At 38.0% G+C, this 26,110-nt stretch overlaps 2 protein-coding genes across 5 annotated transcripts; both read left to right on the forward strand.

Annotated features, from left to right (window-relative positions):
• The first annotated feature begins 2,655 nt into the window (after positions 1 to 2,655).
• On the forward strand, positions 2,656 to 9,499 carry LOC110800090 (uridine 5'-monophosphate synthase). 4 transcript variants are annotated; one of them, XR_008931119.1, is made up of 8 exons: positions 2,656 to 3,373; positions 5,141 to 5,480; positions 5,638 to 5,721; positions 6,026 to 6,108; positions 6,197 to 6,284; positions 6,372 to 6,626; positions 6,842 to 7,068; positions 7,261 to 9,499. XR_008931119.1 is itself a non-coding variant. In XM_022005379.2 (8 exons), exons 1-7 carry the CDS (start codon positions 2,904 to 2,906, stop codon positions 6,968 to 6,970), a joined length of 1,449 nt encoding a protein of 482 aa, XP_021861071.1. In that variant the 5' UTR covers positions 2,656 to 2,903; the 3' UTR covers positions 6,971 to 6,990; positions 7,261 to 9,499. The 4 variants fall into 4 exon arrangements, 2 of the variants coding, with proteins under 2 accessions (XP_021861071.1, XP_021861072.1); XR_002536540.2 differs by having other exon boundaries at positions 7,309 to 9,499; XM_022005379.2 differs by having other exon boundaries at positions 6,842 to 6,990.
• On the forward strand, positions 8,397 to 9,293 carry LOC110800087 (protein SENSITIVE TO PROTON RHIZOTOXICITY 2). The gene has a single exon (XM_022005376.2). The coding sequence runs from the start codon at positions 8,397 to 8,399 to the stop codon at positions 9,291 to 9,293; it is 897 nt and encodes a 298-aa protein (XP_021861068.1).
• Positions 9,500 to 26,110: the final 16,611 nt, after the last annotated feature.

Here is a 26,110-nt window from a genome sequence, read left to right on the forward strand (position 1 = left end):
AAATTTAGCACATGATAAATTATTAGTTATAATAAGAACTCCCTAGTCGGCTGGTCCGTAACGTATATGATATCGTTTTCGTTAGATATGGACCTGATTAGCATTCTCCAATCTCCATACATTGATACTAGTAGGATGGGAAATTGGGAACAGTACGTTACGTTAGTGAAAATTTCCTGATTTGGTTCCGAAAATTAGTTACCAACCCAAGATGTTTCTTCATTTGCTTACCTGCCGGATTGCTGGTAAGACCAAAAGCCTGCAAATATGCATCGCTTTCTCCAATTCTGATGACGGTTAATACGCAATGAATTTTAGGCACTTTTTCTTCTACGTACTCACTGGAAAAAATAACATCATCAATATTTAGCCATACGATATCTACGTAGATAAAATAGATATATAAATCACAATTTTAAAGAAAAGTGATGTAAAAGGATCCTCTAATGATGAGCAGATGAGTATAGGTATCAGAACCTGTTGAAGCACCCAATATATCCTCCGTGAACCCATGGAGTGTGTAGGAGACTGGCCAAACCAACCCCAAAAGGTACAAATTTGCCAAAATACACCACTTTATTTGATGCTAACAAATGGGTTTTTATGATTGCAAACTTCTTTATATGACCATAGAAAACATTACCCAAAATTTTAGTAGCTTTCGAGACCGCCACCGGAACCTACAAGTTCGATCGGTAAAAAACGGTGCACGTGTTTAGCCTTTAATTTTGGAAAATTTAGACATGTTTAAAACCCAAAAAGGTTTGGGGTCCGGATGCTTCCTACATACCCCATTGGTCTCCATGGGACATATTGGGTGCTTAGAACCATCAACTTGGACTCTAGCCAATTTTCGTAAAAACACATGTTGTCGAATCAAGTCCATCTTGGGGCTTTTTCAAATTTCATTAGAGCATCTCCAACGGTAAGCTAATTTATAAATTAGTTTGTCATGTCACATAATATTTCAAGCTACTTCCCTTTCTAGCTAGTTAGTACTTTAGTGGTTATCTACTAGCTTGATATTTATTGTAGTCATATTTGTCAATCAATATTTAAATTAAATTAAATTTAATATTATTTCATTGGCGAAGTTTTTTCAAGCAAATTAGCTTAGATAAGCTAATTTGCATGGCTTTGCTTGACCAATTTAATTTGCTCGGCCAAGCTAATTTATATATATCATTTAAGCTCTAATGGTAAAGCAAGTATCTTAAAATTACTAAAAGTTGCAAGCAAGTCCCTAGTATTGGAGATGGTCTCCGTTTCGAAATAATGTGGATAGTTACATTTTCACGATTGCCAATGTAAATCTTTGGACATTAATATATCAAATTTTGTATTCGTAAAAATAATAAAAAGTTGTTATTGCGAAAGTACGTATTGAGAAGAATCAAACAAGACTTCACATGACCATATTTTTCCTTAATTACCTATAACTTACAAATGATAGTCGATCAAATAGAAATTTGTGAATAGTGTCAAAAGTCAAAGTGTCCCTATTATTTCGAATCGGAAGAAGTATGACCATAGGAAACATTCCCAAAATTTTATAAGATTCCGAGTCCATGCACCGCAACCTCCAAATTTGGTTAAAAACGATATAGCTTTCAATCTTGGAAAATCTGGACATTTTAGAAACCCGAAAAGGTTAGAGATACGGACGCACCCACATACCAATAGGTCCTCGATGGCATATTGGGTGCTTAAAACCATCTAATTGGCTTCTTAAATGACATTTGGCCGATTTACTCAAAAACACGTGTTGTCATATATATCAAGGTTATTCTGAGGCTTTAAATGACAAACACGTGGGTTTTTATGATTCTAAATTTACTTATATGACCATTGCAAAAAAATTCCAGAATTTTACTTGCATTTTGCAAGAATGGGCCCGGGAACCATCAAATTCTGTAAAAAAAAATGGTGTATTATATGGACGTTTTTGGAATCCGGAAAGGTTAGAGGTTCAGACAGTTCTCACATATCCCATGGATCCTAGGTCTTAGAACCATCTTCTTGGTTTCTTAAATGATATTTTAGGCGATTTTCTTAAAAACACATGTTGTCGAATCAAGGCCATTACGAGGCTTGACCAAGTGAGTTTTTATGATTCCAAACTTTATTATAAGACTATAGAAAACATTTCCCAAAATTTTAGAACTTTTCAGAGTTTCCGAGCCCGAGCCTCGAAAACCACAAATTTGGTCAAAACGTTGTATTATTGTAGCTTTCAATTTTGGCAAATTTGAACATTTTTGGAACCCAAAAAGGTTAGAGGACCGGACGTTTCACGCATACCCATGGTCATATTGGGTGCTTAGAACCATCTCCTCCGCTTCTTAAATGACATTTTAGCCGATTTTCTTAAGAACGCATGTTTTCAAATCATGACCATTCCAGAGTTTCAAGTTACCAAAAAGTGGATTCTTACAGTTCCAAACTATATGCCCCCTTGCCCATTGTGATTCTTTCTGTTGCCGTTTGACTTTGCAATTTGGATTATACAGCTGGGTGCACAATGAATATTATGTACCCTAATAATTCAACGAGCATCTAATGAATATGTAAATTGATTTTATTATATATGTACAAGCGGCATATTTAAAATATGAAGTATGCTATTTGGATTTGAACTATACGCTCATTTACCATTTGTTCTTTGTTGTTGAATTATATTTTCATTTAAAAATAGGGCCATATTTTGGTTTGACTTGCTACTTGCTACTGTACATCAAAGTTTTGTAGATTGCCGATTCGTAGAATCGTAGCCCATATCCAAGTTTCAAATCCTAAGGCCCAAACATACACATCAGAAGAAAAGGAAACGTAGCAGATCAACCGGATCCGATAAACACTGTGAATTGTGGCCGTCAATTTCCCCGGCGCCACCGTTATCAACAATGGCGGCCACCTCCTCATCATTGGAGTCCTTAATCCTTCAACTCCACGACATTTCTGCCGTTAAATTCGGCAATTTCAAGCTGAAATCCGGCATAGCTTCCCCAGTGTACATAGACCTCCGCCTCATCGTATCCTACCCTAAACTCCTCTCTCAAATCTCCCAAACCCTAATTTCCGCCGTTGACTCCGCCTCTCCTCCCGCCACTTACGACGTCATCTGCGGAGTCCCTTACACCGCCCTTCCCATCGCCACCGGAGTCTCAGTGGCGAACAACATTCCGATGCTGATGCGCCGTAAAGAGGTTAAGTCGTACGGAACTGGTAAAGCTATTGAAGGTGTTTATCAACCTTCCCAAACTTGCCTAATTATTGAAGACCTTGTTACTAGTGGCGCCTCTGTTCTTGAGACGGCTGGTCCTTTGAGAGATTTTGGCCTTAAGGTTAATGACGCTGTTGTTTTGATTGACAGGTCAGCTCTTTTTTATGAAATGGCATTTTGTCTTTTTGTTTTTTTTTTTGGGGTTGATCCGGATTCGTTTTTTCGCATATCTGATATGTTTGGAAACACACATATTAACTAAAAAAACAAATAGCTAAAAGACAAAAAAGGAAGTACCTACGATTCTGTAAAATGAAAAGTACCATTTGTGTTCAGAAAAGTACCATTTAATTATTATTTTTGTCCTTTTTCCTATTTTGTCTTATGTTCTAATATATATTTCCCCATACATATCTGATATGTATTTGTACTTCCTCGGTTGATCCGTAGTCCGTACTATTATTTATTTGACCGAATTTTGATGCAGAAAATAAAATATAGGTACGTGACATTTTTAATATTTGAAAATATGAATTTTTATTATTTATTCTTTTACTTAATTAAAGGTACTAGTCTGTTCTCGTGCTACTGCACGAAAGTTCTATAAAATTAAAAAGCTAATAAAACCGATGGTTAGATTATACGGAGTATAAAAACTATTATGCTTGTTGAGAATAATTAAAGTATAAATTTGGAGTAGCTATAAATTTATAAATCAACTTATATACGTTTAAATTACTGATAATTAACATTTTAAATGATGATAGATAAATAAAATGTTGGTATGTATATTTAGCTTGGTACTCCCTCCGTATTTATTTAAGGGATACACTTGCCTTTTCCGGCCGTATTTATTTAAGAGATACACTTGCCATTTTTAGTAACTTATCAACCCCACCATCTAATTAAATAATACATCTAATATACCCTATCACCCACCATCCTATTAAACAAATAATTTCATAAACCCACTCCACCCTCCACCCACCAAAATGACATGGTACCCACATGTTTAATTATTAAAATATCTATCCAACCCCACTTGCTTTATTATTTTATTTCATTCAATTATTCTTCTTAATACCCGTGCCCGGCCAAGTGTATCTCTTAAAAAAATACGGAGGGAGTATATTTCATTTCAAATCTCACTCGAAATGCACTTATCGGAATTATTATGTTAATTGGTTTTGTATGATTACTCGGGTGTAGTTGATTTATTTTCTATTTCTTTTTTTGTCAATGGTTATTTTCCATTTATTGGTAGTTTGAATTATCCTTAATTTTTTTCTTACTTGATTGGTGCATAATTGAAGTTGTGAATTGATTGTTTTCCTTTTAAATGAGTATGATGTGGCATAGATGAAAAAATAGTATTAGGGGTTTGTTCACCTCTCATTAACCACCACTCTACTTTAATTATATAAATTTTAATGCCTATCGATAAAAAAATATTTATGATAATAAACATACATTGACAAACATGACCAAAAAATGTGTCAACTTAAGAAGGCGAACGGAGGAAGTATTATTTTAAGGATATTTTGGGATTATGAGTGCTTCTATTTGTGTATCTTTATTCATTGTGGGTTTCTCATGAAGATTCTATTGTGTTTGTAAAGTGTTAACTACAAATGTGATGTCTTTGGCAGGACAAGTTTCATTTTTAATGGGAGGTTCAGTTGAAAATCATTTGGCATTGTGTTACATGAATTTCATTTTCCTCTTGTAGGAGAAATTTCACCTTAAAGATTAAAATGTTTTCAGTTAGGACTTTTTGCATGGTTTTTTTCCTAGTTAATTTCATCTCTTTAATCAGCAATAGCATTGTAGCCATTGTTGTCAACAAATAAGAAACTCTCTGATTAGTTGTGCTAATTTTTTGTTTATGGGTGATGTATATGGATATTGTCATTTTAGGGAACAGGGGGGAAGAGAAAATTTGGCCAAAAACGGGATAAGATTGCATTCCTTGTTGAAGCTGACTGAGATGGTTGAAGTTTTAAGGAGGTTGGGTAAGGTGGAGAAAGAAACAGAGAACATCGTGTTGAAGTTCTTGAAGGAAAGTAAGGTCTCTACTGTGCCAAATGTGGTAAAAGAGAGGGTTGGGAAATCAAATATGGGTTTTGGGGAGAGAGCTAAGTTGGCTAAAAATGAAACTGGGAGGAGATTGTTTGAGATAATGGCCAAAAAGAAGACAAATTTGTGCTTGGCTGCTGATGTTGGTACAGCTGCTGAGTTACTTGACTTGGCTAATAAGGTGACTCTTTCTTGCTTTTACTCTCATGTTAGTTTTCAGCATGTTGATAGTTAAGAATTTGTAATTAGCATTGTCTAAGGCCATGATCATAAGTCATAACCATTTTTCTTTAGCTACATTTTGGTTGATTTTAACATGTTTGCTCATTATGTTGCAGGTTGGACCAGAAATCTGTTTACTGAAAACTCACGTTGATATATTACCTGATTTCACCCCAGAATTTGGTTCAAAACTTCGCTCGGTATGTTATGATCTTATCTTCATCAGCTATCATAGTTCTCTGTCATTTTGTCCCCCAGGTTTGTTGCCATATACCATCGCTCAGTAACCTTTGGTATCACCCAACCACGTGACTGCACCTGTATTAACAACATTTAGTTGGACATCATGAGATGCACAAAGTGCACTTCTGAATTTAGTCCGAACTTATTGAAGCTCAAGAAGATTGTCTTTTGCTGGTTTCGACATTTTGGTGCTTGAATTCTTGTTGTTGCTTTTCTGTTTCTAATGCAACTTCTTTGTCACTTTGATAATGAACTTTACAGATTGCATACAAGCACAATTTCCTTATTTTTGAGGATCGTAAATTTGCTGATATTGGCAATACCGTAAGTATGCAGTATGAAGGGTAAGAGATCATAATTTTCCTGTATTTCAGTTTTAATGTTTTCTTCTTTCACTTGCCTCCTCTGAACTTAACACTTTGCTTGTTTCAGAGGTATTTACCGCATTTTGGATTGGGCTGACATAACCAATGCTCACATTATATCAGGGCCTGGGATTGTGGATGGGCTGAAGATGAAGGTATGATTTCTAGAATATGATCGACTCTCTAAACTGGTGGGATTTTCAGTTTTAATCAGAAATCATTGGTTTCCTTCTGAATTTCAGGGCCTGCCTCGAGGTAGGGGTCTTCTTCTGTTGGCTGAAATGAGTTCTGCTGCTAACCTAGCAACAGGAGATTACACTGCAGCAGCGGTAAAGATAGCTGAGGATCACTCGGATTTTGTCATTGGTTTCATCTCGGTTAATCCAGCATCTTGGAAATGCGGACCCGTCAATCCAGCCCTTATTCATGCTACACCTGGAGTCCAAATGGTAAACGGTGGTGATTCCCTTGGCCAGCAATACAACACACCATACTCTGTATGCTTCTTTCTATTTACACCTTATTTTCTTATACAGACTTCAAAGCAACTGAATTGTTAAGGAGTTTTAGCTTCTAAAACAGAATTAGTAGTACTTCCAAATTCAGATTAGTGAAGCACTGAAGCTGTACTGTTGTGTCAAATGAATTGTTATGCATTATTATCCCATCCGCTTTATTTGTGAGACCACTTAAACTGGTTATATTGATGCAGGTTATCCATGACAGAGGCAGTGACATAATAATTGTTGGTCGTGGAATCATTAAAGCAGCGAATCCTGAAGAGGCTGCTCATGAATACCGGCTTCAAGGGTGGAATGCATATTTGGCCAAATGCAAATGAGTCTGTTTGGAGTTTCTCAGGTTTGCATTATGGTGGGCTGCTTTTTTCCAATAACCTGTAACTATGTTACTTGAACACAGGTGCTCATGTTAGAATAGGTATGTCACGTATGTGTGTTGGACTATAACGATTTTTAACAAAAAAATTATTAATATGATTGTAGAACAAAATGAAGTATTCAATGTCCCAATGAAAAGAATGCGAAAGTATGTAATAACTTACACTCTGCAGTTATATATTTATATGGAGTATGTCTCAACTGATAGGTTGATTTCTGTGATGAATTATAGAGTACGCAACTGGAAAAATCAAGGCGATAATCGCTCCATATTTTGCAGATTGGATGTTATTCTTCTAGCAGTGCCTGTACCATGGAGCTCCTGTTATACAGTTGCAGCAACTCCGTAGTATTTTTGTGCTGCAATCAGTTTAGTTACTGCAACTCGTCGAATTCACGGAGTTGGATGTAAAACTGGATATGTTAAAGGCCTTGATTGATCATTACGTGTATGAACACGAATAATTTGTAAGTGGAGAAAATGTTATATGAAATCAAATTGGATCAGGTGACTCAACATTCTTTTAATGGCTTTTATTTTAAAACAAAATGACAAATAAAGTTTAATGGTCCAATGTCTCCTCAAGAACAGTCAATTTCCCTACCCACTAACACTCTTTAGATTAGCTTTTCCAGTGGACATCCTATCATTACTGTATTTGTACACTACTTGTAAGTGAGAATAAAAGATAGTGATCTAATAGCCTGTGTCCGATATGTTTTAGGTTTGAATTCTCCGTCTCAAAATTTGTATTAGGTTACCTAGCGATCAACTTACACGTATCAATTACTCCACAGTTCTTTGTTAAGATGGTAAGAGCTTACTCAATAGCTAATTGTATAGATTGGGGTAATATATGGGAGGATTATTTAGGAAAATATGAGATATATTACCTAATTTCTTCTTAAAAGGTCAAGGCCCGTTCGGTATCGTTTTTTATTTTTATTTTTATTTTTATAATACTAAAAGCAAAAATATGAAACCACGGGATTTTTTTTTCATAATTTTCATTTATTTTGTTGTCAATTTTCATGATCAATATAATTATTAAACATACGTAGTATTTTAAGTTCATTGACTCTAAATCTGTGGAGTATGACTTTAAAAACATTAAAATCAAAAACTAAAAACTGACCCTAGTACATAAGCAACCCTAGAAATTAGGGGATATGTGGGCTTATTTTTATTAAATATTTTTTGAAAGCAATGTTGGCAAAATTCCATTTGCTACCAAGTCTACCACACATTCGTTCAGTATACGAAATACTCCGTATAAATTTACTTTAATGGAAATAGAGTTTTCACATAAAACAAGTTCTGAAGTTCATGTTATCAATTTTTTTTTACAGCAACTAAACAATTAGAGTATGTCAGATTCCAACAACACTCTTCATCTTCCATTGCCGGAATACTCCACCACCGGTGACCCACTAACCAACCTCTCAGCGATCCAACACCGAGTCGACTCATTGAGTCGCATCCTATCCAACTCGGTCAACCGCAACACCCCTCTGTCAAAGAACGACTCCAACACGATCACCGCCGAGTTAACCTCCGCCATCCACCACGTCGTAATCAACGGCGCAGCCCTCCTTTCCTCGTCTCATGTAGCCCACCACAGCCCACAAATGGACAGTGAGAATCCCGAGATAGTTGAACTAGACGCGATGGAGCTCACAGCTGAATACACCCACACCTGCCAAGTTTGTGGGAAGGGATTCAAACGAGATGCCAACCTACGGATGCATATGCGGGCACACGGAGACAGATTCAAAACCCTCGATTCCCTCATGAAGCCGGGCAATCTTAAAAAATCCGAGGGTTTTGGTCGGGAAACGAGGTTTTCGTGTCCGTATGTCGGTTGCAATAGGAACAAGAAGCACAATGAATTCCGGGCATTGAAATCAGTGGTTTGTGTGAAGAATCATTTTAAAAGGAGCCACTGTCCAAAGAGGTTTCCGTGTAACCGGTGTAAGAAGAAGCGTTTCTCGGTGTTGTCGGATTTGAAGAGTCATATGAAGCACTGTACGGTGGTGGCGGTGGCGGTGGTGGACGAAAATACGTGTTCGTGTTCGTGTGGGAGAATGTTTTCAAACAAGGAAGAATTGTTTGAGCATATGTCATTGTTTGAAGGACATATGCCAGCTAATGTTGTAGTTGAAGAAGTTGAGAAATGCAGGTCGGGATTGGTTGAGGTTGAGGTTGAGGTTGAGGATGATCAAATGGGTTTGTGGTCTTCAATTGAGGAGTTGATTCAATTCTGAATTCTGATCATTCATTGCCTTGTTTGTTTAATATTTACTCTCCATTCTCTGCTTTGTTCTGTTTTTATGGTAATTCAAATTTAATTACTGTAAAATAATTTTGCCTCCTCTTCCCCTCCCCTTGTCTGGTACAGTTGTACCGATCGTACTAACTAGTTGTAATGGGTTGCAAAACAATTCATAATACAACATTTATATTGATGTTCTTTTTTTTTTTTTTTAAATTTTTTTTAAATTTTTACTTAAGAATGAGTGTATAATAAATGTCATGTACTGCTATGTACTAGAAGTGTTATGTACTGGCTAATTAATTAATTGCCATATATAATTACTTAATGGAATTAAAAGTGTTAACCTACACTTTAATATATATATAAAAAAATAAAAAAATAACCTCCTCCTTTTTCTCTCCTTTATCACGTTAATATCTCTTTCCTTCCCCAACCTTTCTCTTCTAGTCTGTCTCTTTTTCTTCATTGTTAATCTCCATATTTAAATTTTAAGTTTGTCCAAATTAATTATTTGAAGATTTCTCTTCATATTATGGCCTAAATTAAATTACTAAGCATTTTTTTCTTCACTGATTTTCTTCTCTTCATTGTTTAAAGAACTTTGTCCATTAGAGCTTGATGATGGAGAACACACAAACAACAGTAGAAGCAACAATGAAAGGAAAAAAATGAAAAGCGAGGACAATGTTGTCCGTGAGAAAAGAAAGAGAAAATATAAGGTTTTATTTCCTTTACAAAAGGGGAGAAAATTTAGGATTTCCTTATTAGTCAACTTTTTTATGAATTAAATAATGTTTAGACTATCATTTTATTACACTAGTTCAGAGCAATCTTGAAGCTCTTCCAGCCTACGTATGCTCCTCTTTCGTCCTTCTGAAAAAAATTTGCAACCATCTAGACGCTACCCATAGGAACTTCTTTTGGAAACAAACAGACAAATCCAACTCAACGCCCCTCATTTCATGGGACACTATCTGCAAACCAAAATCCCAGGGAGGCCTGGGTCTACGTAAACTCAGACCCCTCAACAGAGCATTTTTGGCAAAATTAGGATGGAAAATAATGACAATCCCTCCAACCTTTCGGTTTCTATTATGACTAAAAAGTATCTTAATAACACGACCTTTTTTCAATGCAATCCGAAATAAAAAGACTCACAGATCTGGAAACAGATTCTCTGTCAACGTAAAATTCTCCGAAAAGGAATCCATTGGAAAATCGAAAATGGGACCTCTGTCCTTTTCTGGTTGGATAATTGGATTTCTCAAGAAAATTTGTTATCCCTTACAAACTCAAATCAAGAACCTATTGATAAAGACCTTCGGGTTTCAAATTTCATTCTACCGGGTCAACAATGAAATCTCCCTCTTTTAGCGACTCTCCTACCTGAGCACATAGTTTTGAAAATCAAAGGCCTCCTCCTCTCACTAATCCCAACAGATGACAGGCCAATTTGGGGACCCACCACTTCGGGGGACTTCTCTATCAAATCAACAACTTGGCTCGCCCATAATATACCACAGAACTCTAGCAAATGGGAATTCAACTGGCTCTGGAAATTAGATATTCCACCGAAAATCAAAATTTTTCTATGGGAAATAGGTCATAAAAGCATCGCAGTCCGGCACATTCTTTTCTCCCGTCACATCTTAAACACAGATATTTTCCCTCTGTGCGACACTTACGTCGAAACAATCGATCATCTCTTTCTTCAGTGTTCAATTGTCAAAAATGAAGGAAATAATGCCCTTGGTCCAAGTATGCATTCTATGATAAGTCTAATAAATGCGGTTCAGTATTAATTAACAAGTTAATAATTCAGTGAGATCAAGTGAGCTGAATGCCTAGCTAGAGGCCGCTTCAGTTCAAGTGGAATTAATGATATTAATCCACAGCTTACTCTTGACTGAACCCGTAGGGTCACACAAATAGTACGTAAACGGATCAAGTATTTAATGGCATTAAATACTCCATCTATGGATATTCGGAATCGACGGATCTTGGTTTCAGTGGGAGCTGAGATCGTCACAGGCAAGAAATGAATACTCCGGAAACGATGATATTGCCGGAAACGGAAATATGGATCGTATCGGAAATATAAATATTATCCAAGTCGTAGATGTTGCCGGAAACGAAAACATGGTACGTATTGGAAAATATTATCGGAAATGGAAATATTGCCGGAATCGGAAATATTGCCGAAAACGGAAATATTGTCAGAATCGGAAATATTATCGGAATCGGAAAATAATTCCGGAAACGGAAATATTAAATATTTGTTCGAAACGGAAATTAATTTCGGAATCGGAAATATTAAATGTTGTTCGTATCGGAAATGAATTCCGGAATCAGGAATTTAATCGGAAGCGTATCGTACGAATTAGCATCGGACGAGGCCCGCTAGACGAAGGCCCAGCACGAAGCCAGGCCATCGCCCAGCGAGCCGCACGCAGCAACGCACGCCTCGACCAGGCCCAGCGTAAGGCCAGGCCCAGTAAGGGCGCGCGCGCACGCAGCACCGCACATGGGCTGTGCGCTTGTCGTGGGCCGCAAGCCCTGCGCGGGTGCACGGCTTGTACGATGCGTGTGCGGGAAATCCTAATTCTATTAGGATTCATGCGAAGATTAAAATCCTAATCTTATTAGAATTGCTTTGTTATTTAGAGTCCTAATAAAGTTCTAATTAACAAATCCACATCCCAGTAGGATTACAATTCCTTTTCCATACCTCTATAAATAAGGGCCTAGGGTCATTATTTATATACAAGTTTTCAAGTATTCAAAGCTAGGATTTTTAAGCAGAAAAATCAGCCATAACTCTTGCCCATTTAGCCGAAAATAAGTAGTACCTTAAGGGCGATTCTAGTTGGTCAATCTTAAGGCGGATCCGGACGTGCTGTGGACTATCTACGGAGGGACGACACTTGGAGTCCTAAAGACTTGTTCTTGTTCGGTTCGGGCGCAGCTAGGGAAGGCACGCAACAAAGTATATGCATCTAAACTATGCTAAATGATTATGTGTAAATAATATGCTTTCCTGGCTTTATGGTTTTTTCCGCATGATTTATGAATTGTCATATGTATCATAACCTAACAGTGGTATCAGAAGCCTCTTATTATTTTCATAATCTAAATTGCATGAACATGGTTAAACATTACAAATTTGCAAGAATTAAAAGGGGTGATTAATTTTCGTAATTGTTAATTAATTGCAAATTGCGTTTATTTAATTATACGTACGCAGTTTTTCGGCAGTTTCTTCGTTACTCATCCAAATCGAGTGATTTTTGTGTCAATTCTGCATGTAAAAGGCATTCTAAAATTTTGACAAATATAGTCTTTTTCGGCCGAACCCAGAATTCTCAAATTCGAAGCCTAACTATGACCTTTCGGAGGTTTTAGTTTTTCGAATCCAAAATTTCGTAAATTTAAGATGTTAAATTAAATATTTGCGATTCTTGTTGATAAATCTTGAATTTTTGATTGACCTACTGTATATGTTTAACAAGTTTGAATGCCTAACCTTGTTAATTATGCAATCTAATTTGTAATTATGATTAATTTGTTGAAAATTGGAATAATTTAGAATTAATTTGATTTTCATAATTAGTTATAATTTAATTAGATACCTATGATTAAAAACCAACATAAAAATTGTAAATTTATGTTAAATTTTAAATTTTTATGACCTAGACTTGAATCCATGTTAATCGAAAATCAATTGAATAATAAATTTTCGATTTTTCGCCCTAAAATTATGAAATTAATATTTTTTATTAATTTGTCATTAATTTTGAATATAAATTTTAAATTTTTATGCGATTCGCTCATATAACTTGCACGCACAAAGCAATGGACGCTACGTGTTACCCTTAAGGGGTGTTGTATAGTGCGGGCATGTGACGACGAGCAAGGGAGCTCGTCGCCCATGCGGCACGAATGCAATGAGCAAGGCCATGGTGCACGAGCACAAGGCAGCAGCCCTGCCTTGTGTCGTGGGCTATGTGCGATGAGCTAATGGGCGAGGGCGAGGGCAAGGCACGAGCAGTCGCGTGTGGGCAGCAAGCGAGCTGCGCCACAGCGCGCACTGCCTCGCACAAGCGTGCGGAGCCTCGCGCGCAGCGAGCGCAAGCTCGCGTGCCACGAGTGCTGCGCCAAGCATCGATCGCTCGCGCGCAACGAGCGCTGTTGTGCGTGCAACGAGCGCTGCGCCCAGCGATGGCGTGCGAGTGCTTGTTGCGACATGCGACGAGCGCTGCGCCCAGCGATGGCGTGCCAGTGCTTGTTGTGCGTGCGACGAGCGCTGCGCCCAGAGATGGCGTGCGAGTGCTTGTTGCGACGTGCGACGAGCGCTGCGCCCAGCGATGGCAAGCAGCTCGCTATTGCGACGTGCGACGAGCGCTGCGCCCAGCGATGGGCTGCGGCAGCATGCTCGTGCGTCGAACGCTGGCGCGCGCAGCGAGCATCAGCTCGCGTGATGCCTTGCGATGGTGAGCAGCAGCGATGCGAGGCAGCGCATGGGCTGCGCGCACATGGCCAGCGATGGCAGTGTGCGTGTGGCCCATGGGCGTGCGATGCGTGGAATTGTTGCGTTGTGATTAGATCGTTTTAAAATTTTAATTTGAAATTTTTCAGTTTACGTAATTTTAATTAACTTTAAAATTAATGATTTACATTATTTTCTTGGATTTTAATTTTGAATATTGTAATTATAATAAATTTTATTTATTCTAATTATTTTACTAAAATTAAAATCATGAATTAATTTAAATACGACTGAAATTAAATTAACTTTTTGGATTCAATTATAAATTTATATGAGCTTTAAATTTTAATTAAATTTGTATGTTTCCGGTTAGACTAGAAATACATTTTTATGTTTAAAATTAGTAAAGCATATGAATTTATTGGTTTAAGTGGGAGCCCTTTTTAGTCATAAACTCTTGATTAGGTCTACAAATCCTTAAGGTTAAAACAACTTGATTAGAATTAATAAGGACTGAATAATTTGTAGATTATTGGTGCCCTTGATTAATTGCTGCAATTGTTTACGTGATGCATGATGTGTTTTACTAACCAGCTATGTGGGCCATTCATGATAATGAATGGGTGAATGGTATATATTGTATATGTACTGTTTTGCAGGTTATGAAGTGACTAGTATGGCCCAAATAGGATTGAAAATATGGTCTGCGTACCATTAATTTGAATGTAATTGGTCTAAAGTACCAAAGTCGTTTTTCAATTCAAATATGGTCTGCGTACCATCAAATAGTTGTAATTAGTTTTAATTATAGCTTATCCTATTTGAAGAAAATGGTGCCTCCCACGGAGATTTTCAAGACGGACTTTGAAGTTAAAGCTTCAAGATGAAGTCGGGCCATACTAGATCACATTTATCTTATGCATGTTTTAAGTTATTTATTGCTTTTAAATATGTCTTAAAATGCATGATATCAAAAGCTTGATTATGTTGCATGATTAAGGATTTTAGTTCACTTAAAATCTAACCAACATAGTAAGAGCCTTAAGTTCCAAACTTAAAAATTGAGTTAAAAGGTGCCATGCCAAAATATACACTTGCTTGGATATCCTTTACATCAATCTAGTAATAGTTTTCGCTCAGCGAGGTGTTACTTATTGGTCCTAAAGGGGCAAGGTACACAAATAATTGTGAGTACATGTTAGTTTTGGTGAAACTCAACGATATAAGTAAGGAGTCCTTTTATGTCGTGGCAAAATCGATAGGTTTACCTAATAAGTTCTTAGACGTACCTATCAACCAAGAATAGTTTCTAGACTATTAGCAAAAGGCTTTTGCTTACCTAAGATGTTTAAGGATTAAGTCGACAAACTGTGCTTAGTTCTTCAATGATTTTAGGATCTTGGAATCATTTTATTCACACCTGCAGGAACACATAACTTGAATAAAATGCTTAATGAACATTGAATTATGCATGAATGCTAGAATTTAAGTTTATTAAGAGAAACTGTGAATGGTTATTTATTTGTTTATTCTTTTCAATTGTAGTTTTAAATATGGCAAACAACAATCAAAACATCATCATAGGTTCTGAGCTTATGGTCAAGCTGAACCTGGCAAATTTTCTTGAATGGGAAGCTAAGCTAGTTGAAATAGTCAAACTTAATGGACTTGAGTATGTACTGTCACATCCCATGCCAAGCTACTATGCCAGAGACATGACCCCTGAGAGATTTTACGCCTGGGATGCGGATCTCAAAAAGGTTATGAGTCTCATGCTGAACAATATCCATGATGATTGGGCTAGAAGGTTTGTAGCCTATGAACCTTTTACGCTCATCAAGAATCTGAGGGATATCTGTCGTGGAAGCACGGAGGACAGGGACCTGAACGTCCATGAGTTGATTGAATCAATGTCTGGTCTAAAGGTTAGTTCTCCCAACAGGTGTTATAGGATGGAAGTCCAAGAAACACATGTTCATCTCCTTCGCACTAAACAGAGGGTAGGCGTCCCACTGAGGTTCCATGTGGATCTTATGCGTTCATACTTTGATCGCCTAAGTCTACTAGGAACACCAATAAGCGAAAGGATGGCAGTCTCTATCTTGCTCAATTCACTACACAGTGGGTTTGGTCGCTTCAAGCAACTATACCTAAGTGAACCAAGAGAAGAAACAGTTGCAGAATTTGTTCACCTTGTCAGAAAGGCTGAAATAATACTGGACTGTGAAGCCAAAGATTTACTCAAGGCTAGAAGGAGACCGTTCAAGAAAAGTGGAAAGTCCAAGGGTGATGCTAAATCAAAGCAGGACAAGTCCACATCAAGCTGTCTTTATTGTGATGGAATAGGCCATTACAAAAGAGAATGTCCAAAGCTAAAGGAAGATCAGAAGAACGGAACAGTCGTTCCATCTTCGGGTATTTTCAGTATAGACTGTATACTTGCTAATTCAACTTCTTGGGTATTAGATACAGGTTGTGGCTCACACTTATGTTCCAATCCACAGGGACTAAGAAGAAGTAGAAAGTTAAGCAAGGGTGAAGTCGACCTACGAGTGGGAAATGGAGCACGGATTGCTGCATTAGCTGTAGGAACTTACTATTTGTCGTTGCCCTCCGGGCTAGTTTTGGAACTGGAAGAATGTTTCCATGTTCCAAGTCTTACTAAAAACATCATTTCAGTTTCTTGCTTAGATGCTAAGGGATTTTCCTTTTTAATAAAAGACAATAGTTGTTCGTTTTATTTTAAAGAGATGTTTTATGGATCTGCTAGATTAGTCAATGGACTTTATTTATTAGATCACGACAAACAAGTATATAACATAAATACCAAAAAGGCCAAAAAGGATGATTCAGATCTCACCTATCTGTGGCATTGTCGATTAGGCCATATAAACTTGAAACGCTTAGAAAGACTTCAAAAGGAAGGAATTCTAGAACCATTTGACTTAGAGGATTATGGTAAATGCGAATCATGTTTACTTGGCAAAATGACAAAGCAACCTTTCTCTAAAGTTGGAGAAAGAGCAAATTAACTATTGGGTTTAATCCATACAGATGTATGTGGACCAATGAGTACAAATGCTAGAGGTGGTTTCAGCTACTTTATCACTTTCACTGATGACTTCAGTAGATATGGTTATGTCTACCTAATGAAGCATAAGTCTGAATCCTTTGAAAAATTCAAGGAATTTCAGAGTGAAGTAGAGAATCAATTAGGCAAGAAGATTAAGGCACTGCGGTCTGACAGAGGCGGTGAATATCTGAGCTATGAATTTGATGACCATCTGAAAGAATGTGGAATTCTATCAGAATTGACTCCTCCTGGAACACCACAATGGAACGGTGTGTCGGAACGGAGGAACAGAACCTTGCTAGACATGGTCAGGTCAATGATGGGTCAGGCCAAACTTCCATTAGAATTTTGGGGACATGCACTAAATACAGCTGCACTCACTATAAATAGAGCTCCGTCTAAAGCTGTCGAAAAGACTCCATATGAATTATGGTTTGGAAAGCCTCCAAATGTGTCTTTTCTGAAGATTTGGGGATGTGAAGTATACGTCAAACGACTAATTTCAGACAAACTTCATCCAAAATCTGACAAATGTATCCTTGTGGGCTATCCAAAGGAAACAAAGGGGTATTACTTCTACAATACATCTGAGAACAAGGTGTTTGTTGCTCGAGATGGTGTCTTTTTGGAGAAAGATCACATTTCAAAAATGACAAGTGGGAGAAAAGTATACCTCGAAGAAATTCGAGTCGAACAACAAAATCTAGAGAATGCTCAAGATGACATTCAGGATGAAACTCAGAGATCTTTAGAAGAATCTGGTGAGAATCATGGTCAATCTAGAAATGTTACCCCGCGTAGATCGCAAAGATATAGATCTCAACCGGAAAGGTACTTAGGTATTTTGACGAACGAGAGCTATGACGTTCTATTACTTGAAAGTGATGAACCTGCGACTTACAAACAAGCTATGACGAGCCCTAGCTCCAAGCAATGGCAGGAAGCCATGCAATCTGAATTAGACTCCATGTCTGAAAACCAAGTATGGGATTTGGTCGATTTGCCAGATGGTTACCAAGCCATTGGAAGCAAATGGGTTTTCAAACTGAAAAAGGACAAGGATGGGAAACTTGAAGTTTTCAAAGCTAGATTGGTTGCAAAAGGTTACAGGCAAGTCCACAGTGTGGATTACGATAAAACCTTTTCACCAGTTGCAATGCTAAAGTCTATTCGGATAATGTTAGCAATCGCTGCATATTACGATTACGAAATATGGCAGATGGATGTCAAAACTGCTTTCTTAAACGGCGTTTTAACAGAAACTGTGTTTATGACACAGCCTGAAGGTTTTGAGGATCCAAAGAATGCTAAAAAGGTATGCAAGCTAAAGAAGTCAATCTACGGATTGAAGCAGGCATCCAGGAGCTGGAATATACGTTTTGATGAAGCAGTCAGTGACTTTGGTTTCATCAAGAACGCAGACGAATCTTGTGTATACAAGAAGGTCAGTGGGAGCAAAATTGCTTTCCTAGTATTATATGTCGACGACATATTACTTATCGGAAATGACATTCCTATGTTGAACTCTGTCAAGATTTGGCTTGGGAAATGTTTTTCGATGAAAGATCTAGGAGAAGCACAGTACATATTGGGCATCAAGATTTACAGAGATAGATCTAAAAGGATGATTGGACTTAGTCAAAGCACTTATATCAATAAGGTGCTTGATAGGTTCAAGATGGCGGACTCCAAGCGAGGCTACCTACCCATGTCTCATGGAATAACTCTAAGCAAGAATCAGTGCCCAAAAACACTTGATGAGCGTAGACGAATGAATGGGATTCCATATGCATCATTGATTGGTTCAATAATGTATGCTATGATATGTACACGCCCGGATGTTGCGTACGCACTCAGTGCTACGAGCAGATACCAGTCAGACCCAGGAGAGGCGCATTGGACTTCTGCCAAGAATATTCTGAAGTACCTGAAAAGGCACAAAGATGACTTCCTGGTCTATGGTGGAGATGATGAATTAATTGTTAAAGGCTATACGGACGCAAGTTTCCAAACCGACAAAGATGATTTCAGATCACAGTCTGGGTTTGTCTTCTGCCTCAACGGAGATGCAGTAAGCTGGAAAAGTGCTAAGCAAAGCACCATTGCGGATTCTACAACTGAAGCGGAGTACATTGCTGCACATGAAGCAGCAAAGGAAGCTATATGGCTAAGGAAGTTCATAGGTGAACTTGGTGTAGTCCCCTCCATTAAAGGACCAATAGCCCTATATTGTGATAATAACGGAGCTATTGCACAGGCAAAGGAGCCTAGACACCACCAGAGAGTCAAGCATGTACTTCGTAGATTTCACCTTCTACGAGAGTTCGTTGAAAGAAAAGAAGTCGAGATAAACAAGATTGGAACTGATGACAACATATCAGATCCATTAACTAAACCTCTGCCGCAGGCGAAACACAACTCGCACACTGCAGCTATGGGAATCAAGCATATTGGAGAATGGCTTTGATGTCCCTGTTTAATGTTTTAAAGTTTTAGAGTTTTAATCTTTGTAAAACATTATTGGTTAATCATTCACAACAAATGAAAAGAATTCATTTTTCCATTTAATTAGTGGTTTATTAAATGATGAGTCCCTTCAATTTGACGATATATTCAAGATAGACTGTCAGGACCAGTCCTGTGACTAAGAAATGTCTATCAAGTGAACTTGAATGTCAAAGGTTGAAAATGGTCCCTAGTCGGAGTTTTCTATAAAATTGGACGCATAAAAAACGTTAGACGATTAGAATGCAAGATGACTAGTAGTTCTGTTTCTTGAACTATGTGGACATGGCAATGTCATAATCATTTGCATAGATACTTACTTTGGGAAGACTAGTATCGGACAAGACCTATGAAACTTTACTGTAAGAGATGAAAATCTGTCATAAGTAAATTTCATTAAAATTATTAGACACTAAATCCTCAATACCTGAGTGATTTGAGATTACTTGTTTGAGAACTGGTTGCTTTGACGTTGACCAACCGTCGCACCGTAAAAGAAGGCTATAAAGGCAACGCTCAGGTAATCACCTATCAAACGAAGTCTAATCTCAAGATCGCAAGATTGGGATTGTCCTCCCATAAATCGGGATGAGATTCTTAAAAGTTGTACAAGGCCACTCGGAGAGCTAGAAACTGTGAAATGCATGGCCGTGCTCGGATGAATCATAGGCTATGATTATCTGTTTATTTGATCAGTTGAACTCTGAAACCGAGGAACACCTCTGGACATAATAAGGATGACAACTCTTACCTTATGTTCAAGAGCAAGCATCAAGCGACAAAGGAAATAGGAAATGCACACTTGTCCCTAAGGACAAGTGGGGGACTGAAGGAAATAATGCCCTTGGTCCAAGTATGCATTCTATGTTAAGTCTAATAAATGCGGTTTAGTATTAATTAACAAGTTAATAATTCAGTGAGATCAAGTGAGCTGAATGCCTAGCTAGAGGCCGCTTCAGTTCAAGTGGAATTAATGATATTAATTCACAGATTACTCTTGACTGAACCCGTAGGGTCACACAAATAGTACGTAAACGGATCAAGTATTTAATGGCATTAAATACTCCATCTATGGATATTCAGAATCGACGGATCTTGGTTTCAGTGGGAGCTGAGATCGTCACAGGCAAGAAATGAATACTCCGGAAACGATGATATTGCCGGAAACGGAAATATGGATCGTATCGGAAATATAAATATTATCCAAGTCGTAGATGTTGCCGGAAACGGAAACATGGTACGTATCGGAAATGGAAATATTGCCGGAATCGGAAATATTGCCGGAAACGGAAATATTGTCAGAATCGGAAATATTATCGGAATCGGAAAATAATTCCGGAAACGGAAATATTAAATATTTGTTCGAAACGGAAATTAATTCCGGAATCGGAAATATTAAATGTTGTTCGTATCGGAAATGAATTCCGGAATCAGGAATTTAATCGGAAGCGTATCGTACGAATTAGCATCGGACGAGGCCCGCTAGACGAAGGCCCAGCACGAAGCCAGGCCATCGCCCAGCGAGCCGCACACAGCAACGCACGCCTCGACCAGGCCCAACGCAAGGCCAGGCCCAACGCAAGGCCAGGCCCAGCCAAGGGCGCGCGCGCACGCAGCACCGCACATGGGCTGTGCGCTTGTCGTGTTCCGCAAGGCCTGCGCGGGTGCACGGCTTGTACGATGCGTGTGCGGGAAATCCTAATTCTATTAGGATTCATGCGAAGATTAAAATCCTAATCTTATTAGAATTGCTTTGTTATTTAGAGTCCTAATAAAGTTCTAATTAACAAATCCACATCCTAGTAGGATTACAATTCCTTTTCCATACCTCTATAAATAAGGGCCTAGGGTCATTATTTATATACAAGTTTTCAAGTATTCAAAGCTAGGATTTTTAAGCAGAAAAATCAGCCATAACTCTTGCCCATTTAGCCGAAAATAAGTAGTACCTTAAGGGCGATTCTAGTTGGTCAATCTTAAGGCGGATCCGGACGTGCTGTGGACTATCTACGGAGGGACGACACTTGGAGTCCTAAAGACTTGTTCTTGTTCGGTTCGGGCGCAGCTAGGGAAGGCACGCAACAAAGTGTATGCATCTAAACTATGCTAAATGATTATGTGTAAATAATATGCTTTCCTGGCTTTATGATTTTTTCCGCATGATTTATGAATTGTCATATGTATCATAACCTAACAAAAAACGCCTGGAACTATCCACTTGTAAAAAGGTGGCTTGACTTCTCCTTTCAGTTTCAACCTATTATGGAGCTCCTAAGCTCTCTGCGAAAATTTCCCGAAACTCAAATTAAGGTTGTTTTTCTGAATTGGGCAATCTGGAAAGAAAGAAATAAATGCGTCTTCAAAAATAGATCGTTTAACCCAATCAAAATCTACTTTGCAGCCATTTCTGCTCACTCGGAATGGATTGCCAGAAACAAACTGGACTCTGCCCTTGAAACAGGTCTTCTTTCAGGTTCCTCACTATCTACATCAGCCACCTCCAACAACATTCCTGTCCGCTGGCATCCACCACCTCCAAACCATTTCAAACTCAACTTTGATGGATCACACAAAAACTCCTCTGCTGCAGCAGGCTCCATCATCAGAGACCATATATGCCATCACTTAAGTGCCGCGACTTCCAACATTGGCAACTCTCAAGTCTACATGGCTGAAGCACTCGCCCTCCATAAAGGCATTCAAGAAGCTATTCATCTACAAATCAAGAATTTATGCATAGAAGGAGACAATCTATTAGTCATAAACACCGTGAAGGGAATATGGGCAACACCATGGAAACTTGACACCATCATCACGGATATCAAAAAGCTTCTTTCTCAACACTTTGACTTCGGGGAGATCTCGCACATCTAGAGGGAAGCTAATCAGGCGGCAGATTGTATTGCAAACGTTGGTCATCTGATTCCAAGTACTATGTATGTTGATCCGGGGATTAGCCCTATGTTGTCTTTTATTATCTCAAACGATTACTTAGGAGTTACCCACGTGCGGAGGGCCTCCTAATGTACTTTCTTCTTACCTCAAAAAAAAACTTAAAGATATAAACATTCCAATCATGCAAGGACAACCAGAATATATAGCAACCGATATCCGAAGCTTAATTAATAAACAATCAACACGACTTTTTTTCATTTCTTGTTCATGTCATTTCAGTTCCTGTTAACATGAACAACATAACCATTCCAAGAAAAGTATACCAGTACGTACCTAATCGAACAAACCAACAAAATCACTCCAAATTAAATTAATCTAATTTTCACAATTCAAACTAATTACCAACAAAACTCTAATTACCAACCTTTCTTACACAAAACTAAATTAAATTCAAGAAACAAAAAATAAATTAAAAGAGAGAGAAATTACCTTGCGAACCAAGTGGAGAAGCTCAGCACCAGCTTTTGAATCACAAAAATCTTGTTGTTGGAAAAAATAAAAATAAAAATAAAAAAAGAAACGGAGGGAGTAAAAATTAACTCATTGCTTTTAAAGGTTGTAAAATTTGTGAAATTAATTTTCATGAATTTTCTAAATTTTACATAAATTCAGTAAAATATTTCAAGTATTAAAGAAATGAATTTTCAAATTTCAGGAATTATTTATTAAAATTACAACCAAAAACAAAAAGAAAAAGAAATCATATTTTTGTTGTGGCTGAAAATGGTCAATTTCGGTGGACTGAAGCATTTTCGTACAAAATTACATCAATTAAAGTGTTACCACACCATCAAAATCTGTAAAGTATCTGTAAAATACCTAGGAAACTCAAACAGAAATTGTAGGTAGTAATTATTGCAAGCAAATAAACATTGGATTTGTTTCCTAAGTCTTTTATGAAAACGATTATGATATATTAGGTATTTGTAAGGCCAAAAAGGTGTTAAAAAATTGAGTAGAGAAGATGACGATAAGCATGGTAATGATGATGGTTTTGTTTTTGATTAAAGCGGCAGACAACAATGGTGAGGTGCCTGGGGACATATTTTGAAGGAAATAATGCCCTTGGTCCAAGTATGCATTCTATGTTAAGTCTAATAAATGCGGTTCAGTATTAATTAACAAGTTAATAATTCAATGAGATCAAGTGAGCTGAATGCCTATCTAGAGGCCGCTTCAGTTCAAGTGGAATTAATGATATTAATCCACAGCTTACTCTTGACTGAACCCGTAGGGTCACACAAATAGTACGTAAACGGATCAAGTATTTAATGGCATTAAATACTCCATCTTTGGATATTCGGAATCGACGGATCTTGGTTTCAGTGGGAGCTGAGATCGTCACAGGCAAGAAAAGAATGCTCCGGAAACGATGATATTACCGGAAACGGAAATATGGATCGTATCGGAAATGTAAATATTATCCAAGTCGTAGATGTTGCCGGAAACGGAAACATGGTACGTATCGGAAAATATTATCGGAAATGGAAATATTGCCAGAATCGGAAATATTGTCGGAAACGGAAATATTGTCAGAATCGGAAATATTATCGGAATCGAAAAATAATTCCGGAAACGGAAATATTAAATATTTGTTCGAAACGGAAATCAATTCCGGAATCGGAAATATTAAATATTGTTCATATCGGAAATAAATTCCGGAATCGGGAATTTAATCGGAAGCGCGTCGTACGAATTAGCATCGGACGAGACTGACAAAGGAACATGCAAATAGTTCTTATGCAGGAAAGAGGCGATGCCCGAAGCCACAGGCGACGGGGTCACTCAGGCAGCCCTCAATCGTTGGATTGATGCCAACAAGGATGTGAAATGTCTAATGCTCGCCACCATGAGTGCAGATCTTCAAAAAACGTTCATCAACTCAGATGCTTTCACAATCATCAGTGAGTTGAAGAACATGTTCAAAGATCTGGCTCAAGTCGAAAGATTCGAGACTCATAGGCAAATTCTTGAGACCAAGCTTAAGAAAGGCGAGCCCGTAAGTCCACATGTTCTCAAAATGATTGGACTCATTGAGGATATGAGTCTGCTGGATCAGCAATTTTCTCAGGAAATGGCTATAGACACCATCCTCCATTCTCTTCATAGCGGGTATGATCAGTTCAAACTGAACTACAGTATGAATAGTCTGGACAAAACGCTCACTGAGCTTCACGGTATGCTGAAGACCGCTGAAAAGTCGCTCAAAAGTGATAAGCAGGATGTGCTTATGGTGCGTGGGGGCAAGTTCAAGAAATCTGGAAAGAAGAGGAATGCTAAGAAAGGTGGCAACAAGGCCAACCCAACTAAGCAAACTGGCGCCAAATCTGTAAAGAGGAAGGTCACTCAACCCACTTCTGAATCCGAATGCTTCTATTGCAAGAAGAAGGGGCATTGGAAGAGAGATTGCTTGAAGCTAAAGGAAGATCAGAAGAACGGAACAGTCGTTCCATCTTCAGGTATTTTCGTTATAGACTGTATACTTGCTAATTCAACTTCTTGGGTATTAGATACAGGTTGTGGCTCACACTTATGTTCCAATCCACAGGGACTAAGAAGAAGTAGAAAGTTAAGCAAGGGTGAAGTCGACCTACGAGTGGCAAATGGAGCACGGATTGCTGCATTAGCTGTAGGAACTTATTATTTGTCGTTTCCCTCCGGGCTAGTTTTGGAACTGGAAGAATGTTTCCATGTTCCAAGTCTTACTAAAAACATCATTTCAGTTTCTTGCTTAGATTCTAAGGGATTTTTCTTTTTAATAAAAGACAATAGTTGTTCGTTTTATTTTAAAGAGATGATTTATGGATCTGCTAGATTAGTCAATGGACTTTATTTATTAGATCACGACAAACAAGTATATAACGTAAATACCAAAAAGGCCAAAAAGGATGATTCAGATCTCACCTATCTGTGGCATTGTCGATTAGGCCATATAAACTTGAAACGCTTAGAAAGACTTCAAAAGGAAGGAATTCTAGAACCATTTGACTTAGAGGATTATGGTAAATGCAAATCATGTTTACTTGGCAAAATGACAAAGCAACCTTTCTCTAAAGTTGGAGAAAGAGCAAATGAACTATTGGGTTTAATCCATACAGATGTATGTGGACCAATGAGTATAAATGCTAGAGGTGGTTTCAGCTACTTTATCACTTTCACTGATGACTTCAGTAGATATGGTTATGTCTACCTAATGAAGCATAAGTCTGAATCCTTTGATAAATTCAAGGAATTTCAGAGTGAAGTAGAGAATCAATTAGGCAAGAAGATTAAGGCACTGCGGTCTGATAGAGGCGGTGAATATCTGAGCTATGAATTTGATGACCATCTGAAAGAATGTGGAATTCTATCAGAATTGACTCCTCCTGGAACACCACAATGGAACGGTGTGTCGGAATGGAGGAACAGAACCTTGCTAGACATGGTCAGGTCAATGATGGGTCAGGCCAAACTTCCATTAGAATTTTGGGGACATGCACTAAATACAGCTGCACTCACTATAAATAGAGCTCCGTCTAAAGCTGTCGAAAAGACTCCATATGATTTATGGTTTGGAAAGCCTCCAAATGTGTCTTTTATGAAGATTTGGGGATGTGAAGTATACGTCAAACGATTAATTTCAGACAAACTTCATCCAAAATCTGACAAATGTATCCTTGTGGGCTATCCAAAGGAGACAAAGGGGTATTACTTCTACAATAAATCTGAGAACAAGGTGTTTGTTGCTCGAGATGGTGTCTTTTTGGAGAGAGATCACATTTCCAAAATGACAAGTGGGAGAAAAGTA

Source organism: Spinacia oleracea, chromosome 3 (assembly GCF_020520425.1).
Source record: "Spinacia oleracea cultivar Varoflay chromosome 3, BTI_SOV_V1, whole genome shotgun sequence".
NCBI lineage: Eukaryota > Viridiplantae > Streptophyta > Magnoliopsida > Caryophyllales > Amaranthaceae > Spinacia > Spinacia oleracea.

Excerpts from the sequence above, each read along its gene's own strand:
- LOC110800090 (XM_022005379.2), top strand. The coding sequence starts at position 2,904 with ATGGCGGCCACCTCCTCATCATTGGAGTCCTTAATCCTTCAACTCCAC. Across the intron at positions 3,374-5,140 it reads GCTGTTGTTTTGATTGACAG|GGAACAGGGGGGAAGAGAAA; the intron begins GTCAGCTCTTTT and ends TTGTCATTTTAG. Across the intron at positions 5,722-6,025 it reads TTGGTTCAAAACTTCGCTCG|ATTGCATACAAGCACAATTT; the intron begins GTATGTTATGAT and ends TGAACTTTACAG.
- LOC110800087 (XM_022005376.2), top strand. The coding sequence starts at position 8,397 with ATGTCAGATTCCAACAACACTCTTCATCTTCCATTGCCGGAATACTCC.